At 52.3% G+C, this 15954-nt stretch overlaps 1 protein-coding gene across 3 annotated transcripts in view; it reads left to right on the top strand.

Annotated features, from left to right (window-relative positions):
* ISL2 (ISL LIM homeobox 2) overlaps positions 1-13642 on the top strand; it is a 119789-nt gene extending 106147 nt beyond the window's left edge. For all 3 annotated transcript variants that reach the window (XM_085643689.1, XM_085643691.1, XM_085643690.1), the window contains exon 6: positions 12813-13642. In XM_085643689.1, the coding sequence (XP_085499815.1) occupies positions 12813-12929 (117 nt within the window). In that variant the 3' untranslated portion in view covers positions 12930-13642. The remainder of the gene's footprint in view (positions 1-12812) is intronic.
* Positions 13643-15954: the final 2312 nt, after the last annotated feature.

The raw sequence follows: 15954 nt of genomic DNA, 5'->3' as shown, positions 1-15954 counted from the left end.
GGATTCTGCATTGTGGGTCATACGTCTATTGCAAGCATTAACCACCCAAGTGCAGCCCCGCGGAGGGCTTCGCATTGTGTCAGTCTGCTACTGCCAATCTTATGTGTCTAAGAGCTGCACAGGGTAGGAATCTGCATTGGTGGGTTATACGTCTATTGCGAGCCGTAACCACCCAAGAGCAGCACCAGGGAGGGCTCTGCAGTGTGCCAGTCTGCTACTGCCAATCTTATGTGTCTAAGAGCTGCGCCGGGCAGGAATCTGCATTGGTGGGTTCTACGTTTATTGCGAGCCGTAACCACCCAAGAGCAGCATCGCAGAGGGCTCTGCAGTGTGTCAGTCTGCTACTGCCAATCTTATGTGTCTGAGAGCTGACCGGACAGGAATCTGCATTGTGGGTTATACCTCTACTGCGAGCCGTAACCACCCAAGAGCAGCCCCGCGGAGGGCTCTGCAGTGTGCCAGTCTGCTACTGCCAATCTTCTGTGTCTAAGAGCTGCGCCGGACAGGAATCTGCATTGTGGGTCATACGTCTATTGCAAGCAGTAACCACCCAAGAGCAGCCCCGCTGAGGGCTCTGCAGTGTGTCAGTCAGCTACTGCCAATCTTATGTGTCTGAGAGCTGCACCGGACAGGAATCTGCATTGTCTATTGCAAGCCGTTACCACCCAAGAGCAGCCCCGCGGAGGGCTCTGCAGTGTGCCAGTCTGCTACTGCCAATCTTATGTGTCTGAGAGCTGCACTGGACAGGAATCTGCATTGTGGGTCATACGTCTATTACAAGCAGTAACCACCCAAGAGCAGCCCCGCGGAGGGCTCTGCAGTGTGTCAGTCTGCTACTGCCAATCTTATGTGTCTGAGAGCTGCGCCGAGCAGGATTCTGCATTGTGGGTCATACGTCTATTGCAAGCATTAACCACCCAAGTGCAGCCCCGCGGAGGGCTTCGCATTGTGTCAGTCTGCTACTGCCAATCTTATGTGTCTAAGAGCTGCACAGGGTAGGAATCTGCATTGGTGGGTTATACGTCTATTGCGAGCCGTAACCACCCAAGAGCAGCACCAGGGAGGGCTCTGCAGTGTGCCAGTCTGCTACTGCCAATCTTATGTGTCTAAGAGCTGCGCCGGGCAGGAATCTGCATTGGTGGGTTCTACGTTTATTGCGAGCCGTAACCACCCAAGAGCAGCATCGCAGAGGGCTCTGCAGTGTGTCAGTCTGATACTGCCAATCTTATGTGTCTGAGAGCTGACCGGACAGGAATCTGCATTGTGGGTTATACCTCTACTGCGAGCCGTAACCACCCAAGAGCAGCCCCGCGGAGGGCTCTGCAGTGTGCCAGTCTGCTACTGCCAATCTTCTGTGTCTAAGAGCTGCGCCGGACAGGAATCTGCATTGTGGGTCATACGTCTATTGCAAGCAGTAACCACCCAAGAGCAGCCCCGCTGAGGGCTCTGCAGTGTGTCAGTCAGCTACTGCCAATCTTATGTGTCTGAGAGCTGCACCGGACAGGAATCTGCATTGTCTATTGCAAGCCGTTACCACCCAAGAGCAGCCCCGCGGAGGGCTCTGCAGTGTGCCAGTCTGCTACTGCCAATCTTATGTGTCTGAGAGCTGCACTGGACAGGAATCTGCATTGTGGGTCATACGTCTATTACAAGCAGTAACCACCCAAGAGCAGCCCCGCGGAGGGCTCTGCAGTGTGTCAGTCTGCTACTGCCAATCTTATGTGTCTGAGAGCTGCGCCGAGCAGGATTCTGCATTGTGGGTCATACGTCTATTGCAAGCATTAACCACCCAAGTGCAGCCCCGCGGAGGGCTTCGCATTGTGTCAGTCTGCTACTGCCAATCTTATGTGTCTAAGAGCTGCACAGGGTAGGAATCTGCATTGGTGGGTTATACGTCTATTGCGAGCCGTAACCACCCAAGAGCAGCACCAGGGAGGGCTCTGCAGTGTGCCAGTCTGCTACTGCCAATCTTATGTGTCTAAGAGCTGCGCCGGGCAGGAATCTGCATTGGTGGGTTCTACGTTTATTGCGAGCCGTAACCACCCAAGAGCAGCATCGCAGAGGGCTCTGCAGTGTGTCAGTCTGCTACTGCCAATCTTATGTGTCTGAGAGCTGACCGGACAGGAATCTGCATTGTGGGTTATACCTCTACTGCGAGCCGTAACCACCCAAGAGCAGCACTAGGGAGGGCTCTGCAGTGTGCCAGTCTGCTACTGCCAATCTTGTGTGTCTGAGAGCTGCACCGGACAGGAATCTGCATTGTAGGTCACACGTCTATTGCAAGCCGTAACCACCCAAGAGCAGCCCCGCGGAGGGCTCTGCAGTGTGCCAGTCTGCTACTGCCAATCTTCTGTGTCTAAGAGCTGCGCCGGACAGGAATCTGCATTGTGGGTCATACGTCTATTGCAAGCAGTAACCACCCAAGAGCAGCCCCGCTGAGGGCTCTGCAGTGTGTCAGTCAGCTACTGCCAATCTTATGTGTCTGAGAGCTGCACCGGACAGGAATCTGCATTGTCTATTGCAAGCCGTTACCACCCAAGAGCAGCCCCGCGGAGGGCTCTGCAGTGTGTCAGTCTGCTACTGCCAATCTTATGTGTCTGAGAGCTGCACTGGACAGGAATCTGCATTGTGGGTCATACGTCTATTACAAGCAGTAACCACCCAAGAGCAGCCCCGCGGAGGGCTCTGCAGTGTGTCAGTCTGCTACTGCCAATCTTATGTGTCTGAGAGCTGCGCCGAGCAGGATTCTGCATTGTGGGTCATACGTCTATTGCAAGCATTAACCACCCAAGTGCAGCCCCGCGGAGGGCTTCGCATTGTGTCAGTCTGCTACTGCCAATCTTATGTGTCTAAGAGCTGCACAGGGTAGGAATCTGCATTGGTGGGTTATACGTCTATTGCGAGCCGTAACCACCCAAGAGCAGCACCAGGGAGGGCTCTGCAGTGTGCCAGTCTGCTACTGCCAATCTTATGTGTCTAAGAGCTGCGCCGGGCAGGAATCTGCATTGGTGGGTTCTACGTTTATTGCGAGCCGTAACCACCCAAGAGCAGCATCGCAGAGGGCTCTGCAGTGTGTCAGTCTGCTACTGCCAATCTTATGTGTCTGAGAGCTGACCGGACAGGAATCTGCATTGTGGGTTATACCTCTACTGCGAGCCGTAACCACCCAAGAGCAGCACTAGGGAGGGCTCTGCAGTGTGCCAGTCTGCTACTGCCCATCTTGTGTGTCTGAGAGCTGCACCGGACAGGAATCTGCATTGTAGGTCACACGTCTATTGCAAGCCGTAACCACCCAAGAGCAGCCCCGCGGAGGGCTCTGCAGTGTGCCAGTCTGCTACTGCCAATCTTATGTGTCTAAGAGCTGCGCCGGGCAGGAATCTGCATTGGTGGGTTCTACGTTTATTGCGAGCCGTAACCACCCAAGAGCAGCATCGCAGAGGGCTCTGCAGTGTGTCAGTCTGCTACTGCCAATCTTATGTGTCTGAGAGCTGACCGGACAGGAATCTGCATTGTCTATTGCGAGCCGTAACCACCCAAAAGCAGCCCCGCGGAGGGCTCTGCAGTGTGTCAGTCTGCTACTGCCAATCTTATGTGTCTAAGAGCTGCGCCAGGCAGGAATCTGCATTGGTGGGTTATACGTCTATTGCAAGCCGTAACCACCCAAGAGCAGCACCAGGGAGGGCTCTGCATTGTGTCAGTCTGCTACTGCCAATCTTGTGTGTCTAAGAGCTGCACAGGGTAGGAATCTGCATTGGTGGGTTATACGTCTATTGCAAGCCGTAACCACCCAAGAGCAGCCCCGCGGAGGGCTCTGCATTGTGTCAGTCTGCTACTGCCAATCTTGTGTGTCTAAGAGCTGCACAGGGTAGGAATCTGCATTGGTGGGTTATACGTCTATTGCGAGCCGTAACCACCCAAGAGCAGCCCCGCAGAGGGCTCTGCAGTGTGTCAGTCTGCTACTGCCAATCTTATGTGTCTAAGAGCTGCACTGGACAGGAATCTGCATTGGTGGGTTAAACGTCTATTGCGAGCCGTAACCACCCAAGAGCAGCCCCGCAGAGGGCTCTGCAGTGTGTCAGTCTGCTACTGCCAATCTTATGTGTCTGAGAGCTGCGCCGAGCAGGATTCTGCATTGGTGGGTCATACGTCTATTGCAAGCCGTAACCACTTAAGAGCAGCCCCGCGGAGGGCTCTGCAGTGTGCCAGTCTGCTACTGCCAATCTTCTGTGTCTAAGAGCTGCGCCGGACAGGAATCTGCATTGTGGGTCATAAGTCTATTGCAAGCAGTAACCACCCAAGAGCAGCCCCGCTGAGGGCTCTGCAGTGTGTCAGTCAGCTACTGCCAATCTTATGTGTCTGAGAGCTGCACCGGACAGGAATCTGCATTGTCTATTGCAAGCCGTTACCACCCAAGAGCAGCCCCGCGGAGGGCTCTGCAGTGTGCCAGTCTGCTACTGCCAATCTTATGTGTCTGAGAGCTGCACTGGACAGGAATCTGCATTGTGGGTCATACGTCTATTACAAGCAGTAACCACCCAAGAGCAGCCCCGCGGAGGGCTCTGCAGTGTGTCAGTCTGCTACTGCCAATCTTATGTGTCTGAGAGCTGCGCCGAGCAGGATTCTGCATTGTGGGTCATACGTCTATTGCAAGCATTAACCACCCAAGTGCAGCCCCGCGGAGGGCTTCGCATTGTGTCAGTCTGCTACTGCCAATCTTATGTGTCTAAGAGCTGCACAGGGTAGGAATCTGCATTGGTGGGTTATACGTCTATTGCGAGCCGTAACCACCCAAGAGCAGCACCAGGGAGGGCTCTGCAGTGTGCCAGTCTGCTACTGCCAATCTTATGTGTCTAAGAGCTGCCCCGGGCAGGAATCTGCATTGGTGGGTTCTACGTTTATTGCGAGCCGTAACCACCCAAGAGCAGCATCGCAGAGGGCTCTGCAGTGTGTCAGTCTGCTACTGCCAATCTTATGTGTCTGAGAGCTGACCGGACAGGAATCTGCATTGTGGGTTATACCTCTACTGCGAGCCGTAACCACCCAAGAGCAGCCCCGCGGAGGGCTCTGCAGTGTGCCAGTCTGCTACTGCCAATCTTCTGTGTCTAAGAGCTGCGCCGGACAGGAATCTGCATTGTGGGTCATACGTCTATTGCAAGCAGTAACCACCCAAGAGCAGCCCCGCTGAGGGCTCTGCAGTGTGTCAGTCAGCTACTGCCAATCTTATGTGTCTGAGAGCTGCACCGGACAGGAATCTGCATTGTCTATTGCAAGCCGTTACCACCCAAGAGCAGCCCCGCGGAGGGCTCTGCAGTGTGCCAGTCTGCTACTGCCAATCTTATGTGTCTGAGAGCTGCACTGGACAGGAATCTGCATTGTGGGTCATACGTCTATTACAAGCAGTAACCACCCAAGAGCAGCCCCGCGGAGGGCTCTGCAGTGTGTCAGTCTGCTACTGCCAATCTTATGTGTCTGAGAGCTGCGCCGAGCAGGATTCTGCATTGTGGGTCATACGTCTATTGCAAGCATTAACCACCCAAGTGCAGCCCCGCGGAGGGCTTCGCATTGTGTCAGTCTGCTACTGCCAATCTTATGTGTCTAAGAGCTGCACAGGGTAGGAATCTGCATTGGTGGGTTATACGTCTATTGCGAGCCGTAACCACCCAAGAGCAGCACCAGGGAGGGCTCTGCAGTGTGCCAGTCTGCTACTGCCAATCTTATGTGTCTAAGAGCTGCGCCGGGCAGGAATCTGCATTGGTGGGTTCTACGTTTATTGCGAGCCGTAACCACCCAAGAGCAGCATCGCAGAGGGCTCTGCAGTGTGTCAGTCTGCTACTGCCAATCTTATGTGTCTGAGAGCTGACCGGACAGGAATCTGCATTGTGGGTTATACCTCTACTGCGAGCCGTAACCACCCAAGAGCAGCCCCGCGGAGGGCTCTGCAGTGTGCCAGTCTGCTACTGCCAATCTTCTGTGTCTAAGAGCTGCGCCGGACAGGAATCTGCATTGTGGGTCATACGTCTATTGCAAGCAGTAACCACCCAAGAGCAGCCCCGCTGAGGGCTCTGCAGTGTGTCAGTCAGCTACTGCCAATCTTATGTGTCTGAGAGCTGCACCGGACAGGAATCTGCATTGTCTATTGCAAGCCGTTACCACCCAAGAGCAGCCCCGCGGAGGGCTCTGCAGTGTGCCAGTCTGCTACTGCCAATCTTATGTGTCTGAGAGCTGCACTGGACAGGAATCTGCATTGTGGGTCATACGTCTATTACAAGCAGTAACCACCCAAGAGCAGCCCCGCGGAGGGCTCTGCAGTGTGTCAGTCTGCTACTGCCAATCTTATGTGTCTGAGAGCTGCGCCGAGCAGGATTCTGCATTGTGGGTCATACGTCTATTGCAAGCATTAACCACCCAAGTGCAGCCCCGCGGAGGGCTTCGCATTGTGTCAGTCTGCTACTGCCAATCTTATGTGTCTAAGAGCTGCACAGGGTAGGAATCTGCATTGGTGGGTTATACGTCTATTGCGAGCCGTAACCACCCAAGAGCAGCACCAGGGAGGGCTCTGCAGTGTGCCAGTCTGCTACTGCCAATCTTATGTGTCTAAGAGCTGCGCCGGGCAGGAATCTGCATTGGTGGGTTCTACGTTTATTGCGAGCCGTAACCACCCAAGAGCAGCATCGCAGAGGGCTCTGCAGTGTGTCAGTCTGCTACTGCCAATCTTATGTGTCTGAGAGCTGACCGGACAGGAATCTGCATTGTGGGTTATACCTCTACTGCGAGCCGTAACCACCCAAGAGCAGCACTAGGGAGGGCTCTGCAGTGTGCCAGTCTGCTACTGCCAATCTTGTGTGTCTGAGAGCTGCACCGGACAGGAATCTGCATTGTAGGTCACACGTCTATTGCAAGCCGTAACCACCCAAGAGCAGCCCCGCGGAGGGCTCTGCAGTGTGCCAGTCTGCTACTGCCAATCTTCTGTGTCTAAGAGCTGCGCCGGACAGGAATCTGCATTGTGGGTCATACGTCTATTGCAAGCAGTAACCACCCAAGAGCAGCCCCGCTGAGGGCTCTGCAGTGTGTCAGTCAGCTACTGCCAATCTTATGTGTCTGAGAGCTGCACCGGACAGGAATCTGCATTGTCTATTGCAAGCCGTTACCACCCAAGAGCAGCCCCGCGGAGGGCTCTGCAGTGTGTCAGTCTGCTACTGCCAATCTTATGTGTCTGAGAGCTGCACTGGACAGGAATCTGCATTGTGGGTCATACGTCTATTACAAGCAGTAACCACCCAAGAGCAGCCCCGCGGAGGGCTCTGCAGTGTGTCAGTCTGCTACTGCCAATCTTATGTGTCTGAGAGCTGCGCCGAGCAGGATTCTGCATTGTGGGTCATACGTCTATTGCAAGCATTAACCACCCAAGTGCAGCCCCGCGGAGGGCTTCGCATTGTGTCAGTCTGCTACTGCCAATCTTATGTGTCTAAGAGCTGCACAGGGTAGGAATCTGCATTGGTGGGTTATACGTCTATTGCGAGCCGTAACCACCCAAGAGCAGCACCAGGGAGGGCTCTGCAGTGTGCCAGTCTGCTACTGCCAATCTTATGTGTCTAAGAGCTGCGCCGGGCAGGAATCTGCATTGGTGGGTTCTACGTTTATTGCGAGCCGTAACCACCCAAGAGCAGCATCGCAGAGGGCTCTGCAGTGTGTCAGTCTGCTACTGCCAATCTTATGTGTCTGAGAGCTGACCGGACAGGAATCTGCATTGTGGGTTATACCTCTACTGCGAGCCGTAACCACCCAAGAGCAGCACTAGGGAGGGCTCTGCAGTGTGCCAGTCTGCTACTGCCCATCTTGTGTGTCTGAGAGCTGCACCGGACAGGAATCTGCATTGTAGGTCACACGTCTATTGCAAGCCGTAACCACCCAAGAGCAGCCCCGCGGAGGGCTCTGCAGTGTGCCAGTCTGCTACTGCCAATCTTATGTGTCTAAGAGCTGCGCCGGGCAGGAATCTGCATTGGTGGGTTCTACGTTTATTGCGAGCCGTAACCACCCAAGAGCAGCATCGCAGAGGGCTCTGCAGTGTGTCAGTCTGCTACTGCCAATCTTATGTGTCTGAGAGCTGACCGGACAGGAATCTGCATTGTCTATTGCGAGCCGTAACCACCCAAAAGCAGCCCCGCGGAGGGCTCTGCAGTGTGCCAGTCTGCTACTGCCAATCTTATGTGTCTAAGAGCTGCGCCAGGCAGGAATCTGCATTGGTGGGTTATACGTCTATTGCAAGCCGTAACCACCCAAGAGCAGCACCAGGGAGGGCTCTGCATTGTGTCAGTCTGCTACTGCCAATCTTGTGTGTCTAAGAGCTGCACAGGGTAGGAATCTGCATTGGTGGGTTATACGTCTATTGCAAGCCGTAACCACCCAAGAGCAGCCCCGCGGAGGGCTCTGCATTGTGTCAGTCTGCTACTGCCAATCTTGTGTGTCTAAGAGCTGCACAGGGTAGGAATCTGCATTGGTGGGTTATACGTCTATTGCGAGCCGTAACCACCCAAGAGCAGCCCCGCAGAGGGCTCTGCAGTGTGTCAGTCTGCTACTGCCAATCTTATGTGTCTAAGAGCTGCACTGGACAGGAATCTGCATTGGTGGGTTAAACGTCTATTGCGAGCCGTAACCACCCAAGAGCAGCCCCGCAGAGGGCTCTGCAGTGTGTCAGTCTGCTACTGCCAATCTTATGTGTCTGAGAGCTGCGCCAAGCAGGATTCTGCATTGGTGGGTCATACGTCTATTGCAAGCCGTAACCACTTAAGAGCAGCCCCGCGGAGGGCTCTGCATTGTGTCAGTCTGCTACTGCCAATCTTGTGTGTCTAAGAGCTGCACAGGGTAGGAATCTGCATTGGTGGGTTATACGTCTATTGCGAGCCGTAACCACCCAAGAGCAGCCCCGCAGAGGGCTCTGCAGTGTGTCAGTCTGCTACTGCCAATCTTATGTGTCTAAGAGCTGCACTGGACAGGAATCTGCATTGGTGGGTTATACGTCTATTGCGAGCCGTAACCACCCAAGAGCAGCCCCGCAGAGGGCTCTGCAGTGTGTCAGTCTGCTACTGCCAATCTTATGTGTCTGAGAGCTGCACTGGACAGGAATCTGCATTGTAGGTCATACGTCTATTGCAAGCAGTAACCACCCAAGAGCAGCACCAGGGAGGGCTCTGCAGTGTGTCAGTCTGCTACTGCCAATCTTATGTGTCTGAGAGCTGCGCCGAGCAGGATTCTGCATTGGTGGGTCATACGTCTATTGCAAGCCGTAACCACTTAAGAGCAGCCCCGCGGAGGGCTCTGCATTGTGTCAGTCTGCTACTGCCAATCTTGTGTGTCTAAGAGCTGCGCCGGACAGGAATCTGCATTGGTGGGTTATACGTCTATTGCGAGCCGTAACCACCCAAGAGCAGCCCCGCAGAGGGCTCTGCAGTGTGTCAGTCTGCTACTGCCAATCTTATGTGTCTGAGAGCTGCACTGGACAGGAATCTGCATTGTAGGTCACACGTCTATTGCAAGCCGTAACCACCCAAGAGCAGCCCCGCGGAGGGCTCTGCAGTGTGCCAGTCTGCTACTGCCAATCTTATGTGTCTGAGAGCTGCGCCGAGCAGGATTCTGCATTGGTGGGTCATACGTCTATTGCAAGCCGTAACCACTTAAGAGCAGCCCCGCGGAGGGCTCTGCATTGTGTCAGTCTGCTACTGCCAATCTTGTGTGTCTAAGAGCTGCGCCGGACAGGAATCTGCATTGGTGGGTTATACGTCTATTGCGAGCCGTAACCACCCAAGAGCAGCCCCGCAGAGGGCTCTGCAGTGTGTCAGTCTGCTACTGCCAATCTTATGTGTCTGAGAGCTGCACTGGACAGGAATCTGCATTGTAGGTCACACGTCTATTGCAAGCCGTAACCACCCAAGAGCAGCCCCGCGGAGGGCTCTGCAGTGTGCCAGTCTGCTACTGCCAATCTTATGTGTCTGAGAGCTGCGCCGGACAGGAATCTGCATTGGTGGGTCATACGTCTATTGCAAGCAGTAACCACCCAAGAGCAGCATCAGGGAGGGCTCTGCAGTGTGTCAGTCTGCTACTGCCAATCTTATGTGTCTGAGAGCTGCGCCGAGCAGGATTCTGCATTGGTGGGTCATACGTCTATTGCAAGCCGTAACCACTTAAGAGCAGCCCCGTGGAGGGCTCTGCATTGTGTCAGTCTGCTACTGCCAATCTTATGTGTCTAAGAGCTGCGCCGGACAGGAATCTGCCTCGTGAGTTATATGTCTGCTGCAAGCCGTAACCATCCAAGAGTAGCACCGCACTCTAAGAATGACATTAAACATCAGTCCTGTAGGTCTCATGTGCTCTTAGAATGGCTTTAGAGTAATAGTCCTACATCTGAACTGTACCCCTAGAATTATGTTAAAACATTAATTCTATAGGTCTAGCATAGTCTGAAAAGGACATACTGTTAGAATGACATCAAACACCAGTCCTATAGGTTTCATGTGTGCTTAGAATGGGTTAAAGCAGCAGTCCAACATCTGACCTGTACTCTTAGAATTCTATCACAGCCGCAACCCTATATCTGGTCGGTACTCTTAAAATGGCATGAAAGCATCGGTTCTATAGGTGGCATGTAGTCTCAGAATGACATGCACTCGTAGAATGTACCTGCACATGGTCCTCGTATGGCCTGAAAGCATTGCTACTATGTGTTGTATATAGTCACAGTTTGGCACGTACTCTTAGAATTTCAGAGTGGCAATGCCACAGCCGTGTCTGTGGTCTGTACTCTGAGAATGGCATGGTATGAGAACAGCTGTCCTACAGGAGCAGTGTGCACCCAATTAGTGTCATTAAAGCGGCTGCCCTATAGCAGGCCAGTGTGGTTAGAAGGACACTAAAGCATGCATCACATAGGTGCAGTAGAATGGTATTCCTATAGGTAAAATATACTCTTTGCATGGCATCAAAGCAGCATTTCTGTAGTTGACATATACTCTGAGCAGCATTATAAATGCAGTCACATAGGTAGCCCGTGGGCGTAGAATGACATGAAAGCAGCAGTTGTGTATACAACCTGGCCTCTTAGAACCACCGATAGCAGATCTCTAAGAGGCCTGTGTGCTTAGATTTTGAAGTTATCGCAAGATGACAGACGGTGCTTCATAGAACATCCGGCTGCATGCATAAACAGAAGCAGCAAACCTTTACACGACTTGTTTCATAGATTAACACAAAACGTCAGTCCTACAGGCAACAACGGGAACGTGCAGAATTACTTTAAGCAGGGTAGCCATGCTTGTGTTCATTGCACTCTTGCCAGCAGTTCTATAAGTGACTTGTACATTTACATCACATGAACTCATACGTCCTATGTATTACAGGCCTGCACTCCTAGAGTGACACTCCACAGCACTCCCACCGGTGCGCCGCACGCTTCGAACGACACCCCGCAGCACCTCTGTATGTGGTCAGCACCCGCAGGATCGGACTGAGTAGCAGTTCTATAGGTCTCTGCACTCTCAGAATGGCACTAAGCTGTAATCTATAGCTGCACTCATAGAATGCCAGCTATGAGTGGTTCGATAGGTCTTATGCTTTCTTAGAATGGCACTAAACATTTGTTCCATAGGTGGGCTGCACTGTTAGGTGTCTGTGTTCATGCAGATGTTTGGTGTATTAATAGATGGTTAGGTATAGTTAGCTTGCAGGGGTATATGGCTTTCAAAAAGGAGAGCTTGTGATCTTTGAAATGAGTTGTGCGCAATTTTCAGAAATAGAGATTAAAGCAAACATGCAAATGACTTAGTGAAAGTTATGCCCAGAAAGAAAAGACATGCACAGGGTGAACAGGGGACATAGGGGCCTTTTGAAAGGAAAAAGAAAAGCGTCAATCAGAGAGTTAAGTTAGGATACCTCTTTCATGCAGGATTTTGTGAATGTAGAGGAGGCATTTTGACAAAGCACACAGTTAGAGGGTGCACGGTACTAGACAGAAGCTACATTATTTCCATGTGAAGGTAGTGCTTTATTTGGTATTTTTGACGGGCGCTAGAAGTGGGCGAACTGTCTGTGTAGTGCTAGGCTGCTGGTAGACCACTGCTTCAGCAGGCACAGCTGATCAGTCAGGGGTTGGAAGCTTAAAATAATGGCTGGACATAAACCTTGGAAGGAGGTTCTTCAAATGCTGGAGCAGATGCCTTCTCAAGTTTGGCTCACAGTAGTAATCGAAAAGCAAAGTGAAATCCATTTTGGACTCCTCTGGTTTGACATGGCACAAGATGGCGAGGAGTACAGCTTCCCCAGACAGGGGAAGTGTATTTCTGGCCTGCATTCCTGGGGCTGCATGGTGGAGATCCAAACTCTGAAATTCATTGAAGGCTTTGTTAGCAAGTGGCTGCTGATTAGACTTCCTGAAGCTCTGCCCTTTAGCAGAAAGTAGGGGTCAGGGGTGGGACTGCAGATTCTGTTGTGCAAGGTGAAGGGGGGCTCTCTTAATGAAGCCTTGCCTTTATTTGGGCTGATGTCAGCCTGAGCTAATATACAAGTATCTCATGGTGTGTGTGTGTGTGTGTGTGTGTGTGTTGGAACTACAGTAAGGGAGGGGATGCAGACCGTCTGTAATACGCCTGTGTTTGTGCTCTCGGATGGTTGTATCGGAGGGATTGACATGAGGTCTGGGGGCATGATTGATGTTGGGTTGGCTTCCTATGGAGGTAGATGGCAGTGGATTGCTTTGGATGTGAGTAATGCAAGCTGTAGGCCTTCTGTACATTTACCATGCGCCTCTTCTCTTTCGCCCATAGGTTTCCTTCTCTGAATCCGGCTCCATGGGGAATTCTTCAGGCAGTGATATCACCTCCCTGTCCTCCCAGTTACCCGACACACCGAACAGCATGGTGCCCAGTCCAGTGGAGACGTGAGGGGTGTCCTGCCCAAACCCGAGGGGGGTTCCACCTCCATTGGACCCTGGACTCATCAGCATGTCTACCCCGCATGAGCAGGCCCAGCCCGGAACCCTCAGGCCATTGCAACTCTCCAAACTCTCCAGTTTTTGTGTTTTTTATTTAAAAAAATGTGTCGTCTGCCAAAAAATGCACTTGGGATTTGAAGTGCGTTCTACCAGACAGGAGGACAGATCAAGAGTCCCTCTCTGTAGACAGGATGCTTTCAAGATAAATGTGGATTTTCTGCATTCCGCCGGAAATCCCTAAGGATGATCGTTCATACTTTTTAAAAGAGAAAATAAAGACTGGTCATGGGACTTCCTACAAGTGGCCGGACATCACTATCTCATCTCAGACCAATGTGCAAGCATCCTGTCCTCCATCACAAGACCCTGCCTTCAGCCACTCCATCTGGCTTGTGACATGTTTTGCATCAGACCATCTTGTATGTCCCTGTCTCTTTCTGTGATATGATGAGCATGATGCTGGAATATAAAAGGACACCAAGGGGTTTGATGAAACATTGTTGTTGTTTTTTTGTTTTTTTTTTACATAAATTATCTTGTACGTGGAAGAGCGAGTGGTTGAGCCTTCAAAGAACAAACGAAAAGTAAGTTATTGCTATTTATTGTCAGAGCAGCAGTTCACAGTGCGATTAATATTTGATCTTAATAAAAAATGAAGATGCAGTCTGTGTCTCTTGTCGGATGTGGATAAAGCAGCTGCCTTGTTTGGCCTATTCCCCACACTGAAATGCCAATACGTTCATCTTACAGTCACACAGGAAACCAAAACTATGTTGTTTCACTATACTTTCTGCCTGAAAACATGACTACAGCAGTACTTGTTGTTTTCAAACATGTATTACACCTTTTGAGTGGAGCTTCGACTAAGAGAAAGTAGGTGACACTTTTAAGAAGCATTAGCAAGGCTAAGGAGTCTGACATTTTTCAAATTGGCAGCGGCAGCTGGTAAAATATGAAAGTGGTGCGGCAATAAGCCTACAAAATTGACTTACTTTTCCTGCCACTTGACCACTGTAATTCAAGGGGGCTTGAAAACGCTGATCTCCTTTTTCTCCCTTTTCGAGTACAGTTCGTGCCTCCTTCTGTGTGGTGCCGACTGCCGACAAAGAGCTGTGACAGGCAAAAACACAGCCAATCACAATGCTGCTTTCATGCTCTGTATTTCCACCCAAAGCTTAAAGGCAGCATCGGGATTGGCTGGGGAGCCAACCCAGCTCTCCCTCAGTGTACAGTACATAGTTCTCTCATACAGAGCAGATTCAGAGGGCAAATGTGCGCATGTCAGATTGGCCGCATTGAAGCCAACGGCCAATCGGACATGCACACTTCACAGCAACCATCAGGAGGTTGGATGATGTCACATGGTGTACTGTGACAGGACCACACCTCCTCCCCTCACAATACTGCGCGTACAGTGCTGATGCTTTTCCAGAAGGAACGGATCTTTATATTAAATGCTTGCAGTGTGTGACGGCTCATATTGTGGGAGGGTCAACTCCCCTTATGCTCATTAAAAGGAACCCCCTCCCTGTAATGGGAAGTGTTTGATAACAGCAGGGGGATTTGCTGTGGCTTGCCCGAGGTGTCCTAGAAAGAGACTCCCATGGATTCTAACAGTGTGGAAGCTGGAAGGACTATCCCTTTGCCGAACAGCTAGCTGAGTTCAGCCGTACCCTCAAAGAGGAGTATAATGAAAGGGTGCCAGAACAGATGAGGTTTACGTTGTAATTGGTGAACGTTATGGGCATACCCAGCAAAATAGTACATAATTGATACTTGTGGAAAAGGGTCAGTGCATTTGTTGCATCTTGGAGAAAGCCTCTGTGCACACATCTTTGCAAACAAAAAATCCAGTAAATCCGACATGTTATCATGAGGAAATAGTAAAACAAATACACGTGGGGAAGCATTACGAAGCCGCCGTTGGTCCTGGGCAGGTAACGCTGCCTACAACGCGCATTACACCTACCTGGTGCTACGGTCTCCACCACCACAGAGCCTGCAGTCCTGGTCGCACCCGCCGCCGTGTTTGTTATCTCGCGGCCGCGGAGCGGTGCGGACCACAAGCCCCAGCTCGCCCTGAGTCTCCGCCCACTGACAGAATCCCGCGCCGGAGGAGCTTCAAAAGAGGGCTGCTCCCACTGGGGAGCGGGGGAAGCATTACGAAGCCGCCGTTGGTCCTGGGCAGGTAACGCTGCCTACAACGTGCATTACACCTACCTGGTGCTACGGTCTCCACCACCACAGAGCCTGCAGTCCTGGTCGCACCCGCCGCCGTGTTTGTTATCTCGCGGCCGCGGAGCGGTGCGGACCACAAGCCCCAGCTCGCCCTGAGTCTCCGCCCACTGACAGAATCCCGCGCCGGAGGAGCTTCAAAAGAGGGCTGCTCCCACTGGGGAGCGGGGGAAGCATTACGAAGCCGCCGTTGGTCCTGGGCAGGTAACGCTGCCTACAACGCGCATTACACCTACCTGGTGCTACGGTCTCCACCACCACAGAGCCTGCAGTCCTGGTCGCACCCGCCGCCGTGTTTGTTATCTCGCGGCCGCGGAGCGGTGCGGACCACAAGCCCCAGCTCGCCCTGAGTCTCCGCCCACTGACAGAATCCCGCGCCGGAGGAGCTTCAAAAGAGGGCTGCTCCCTCCGCCTCGCGGACGCGCGCGGGCGGCGCCGGGCTGAGCCCGGGCAGAGGGCGGGCCGTCTGTGGCCGTCCGGGGCCGGAGGAGGCCGGGCTGGGCCACATCCCCTTCGCCCAGAGACTGTGAGTCACTACGGTGTTTTATGTTATTGATTCAAAGTTGATTAGCACTAGACACAGGCATATGGATAAGCTAATTACCCATTGAGGTACATGACCCTCTATTTATGGACTAGAGACTACTAACTGTTTGGACTGTTATTCCCATCCACTGTTTATTAGTGGCAGAACTAACTCTATATTGTATTTATCTGTTCTAAGTGATAAAATAAGGAAA

The sequence above is a fragment of the Triturus cristatus genome, chromosome 3_1, assembly GCF_964204655.1.
Source record: "Triturus cristatus chromosome 3_1, aTriCri1.1, whole genome shotgun sequence".
NCBI classification, from domain to species: domain Eukaryota; kingdom Metazoa; phylum Chordata; class Amphibia; order Caudata; family Salamandridae; genus Triturus; species Triturus cristatus.
The sequence above is the reverse complement of the archived record's forward strand: the minus strand, read 5'-3'. Positions and strand labels throughout refer to the sequence as shown.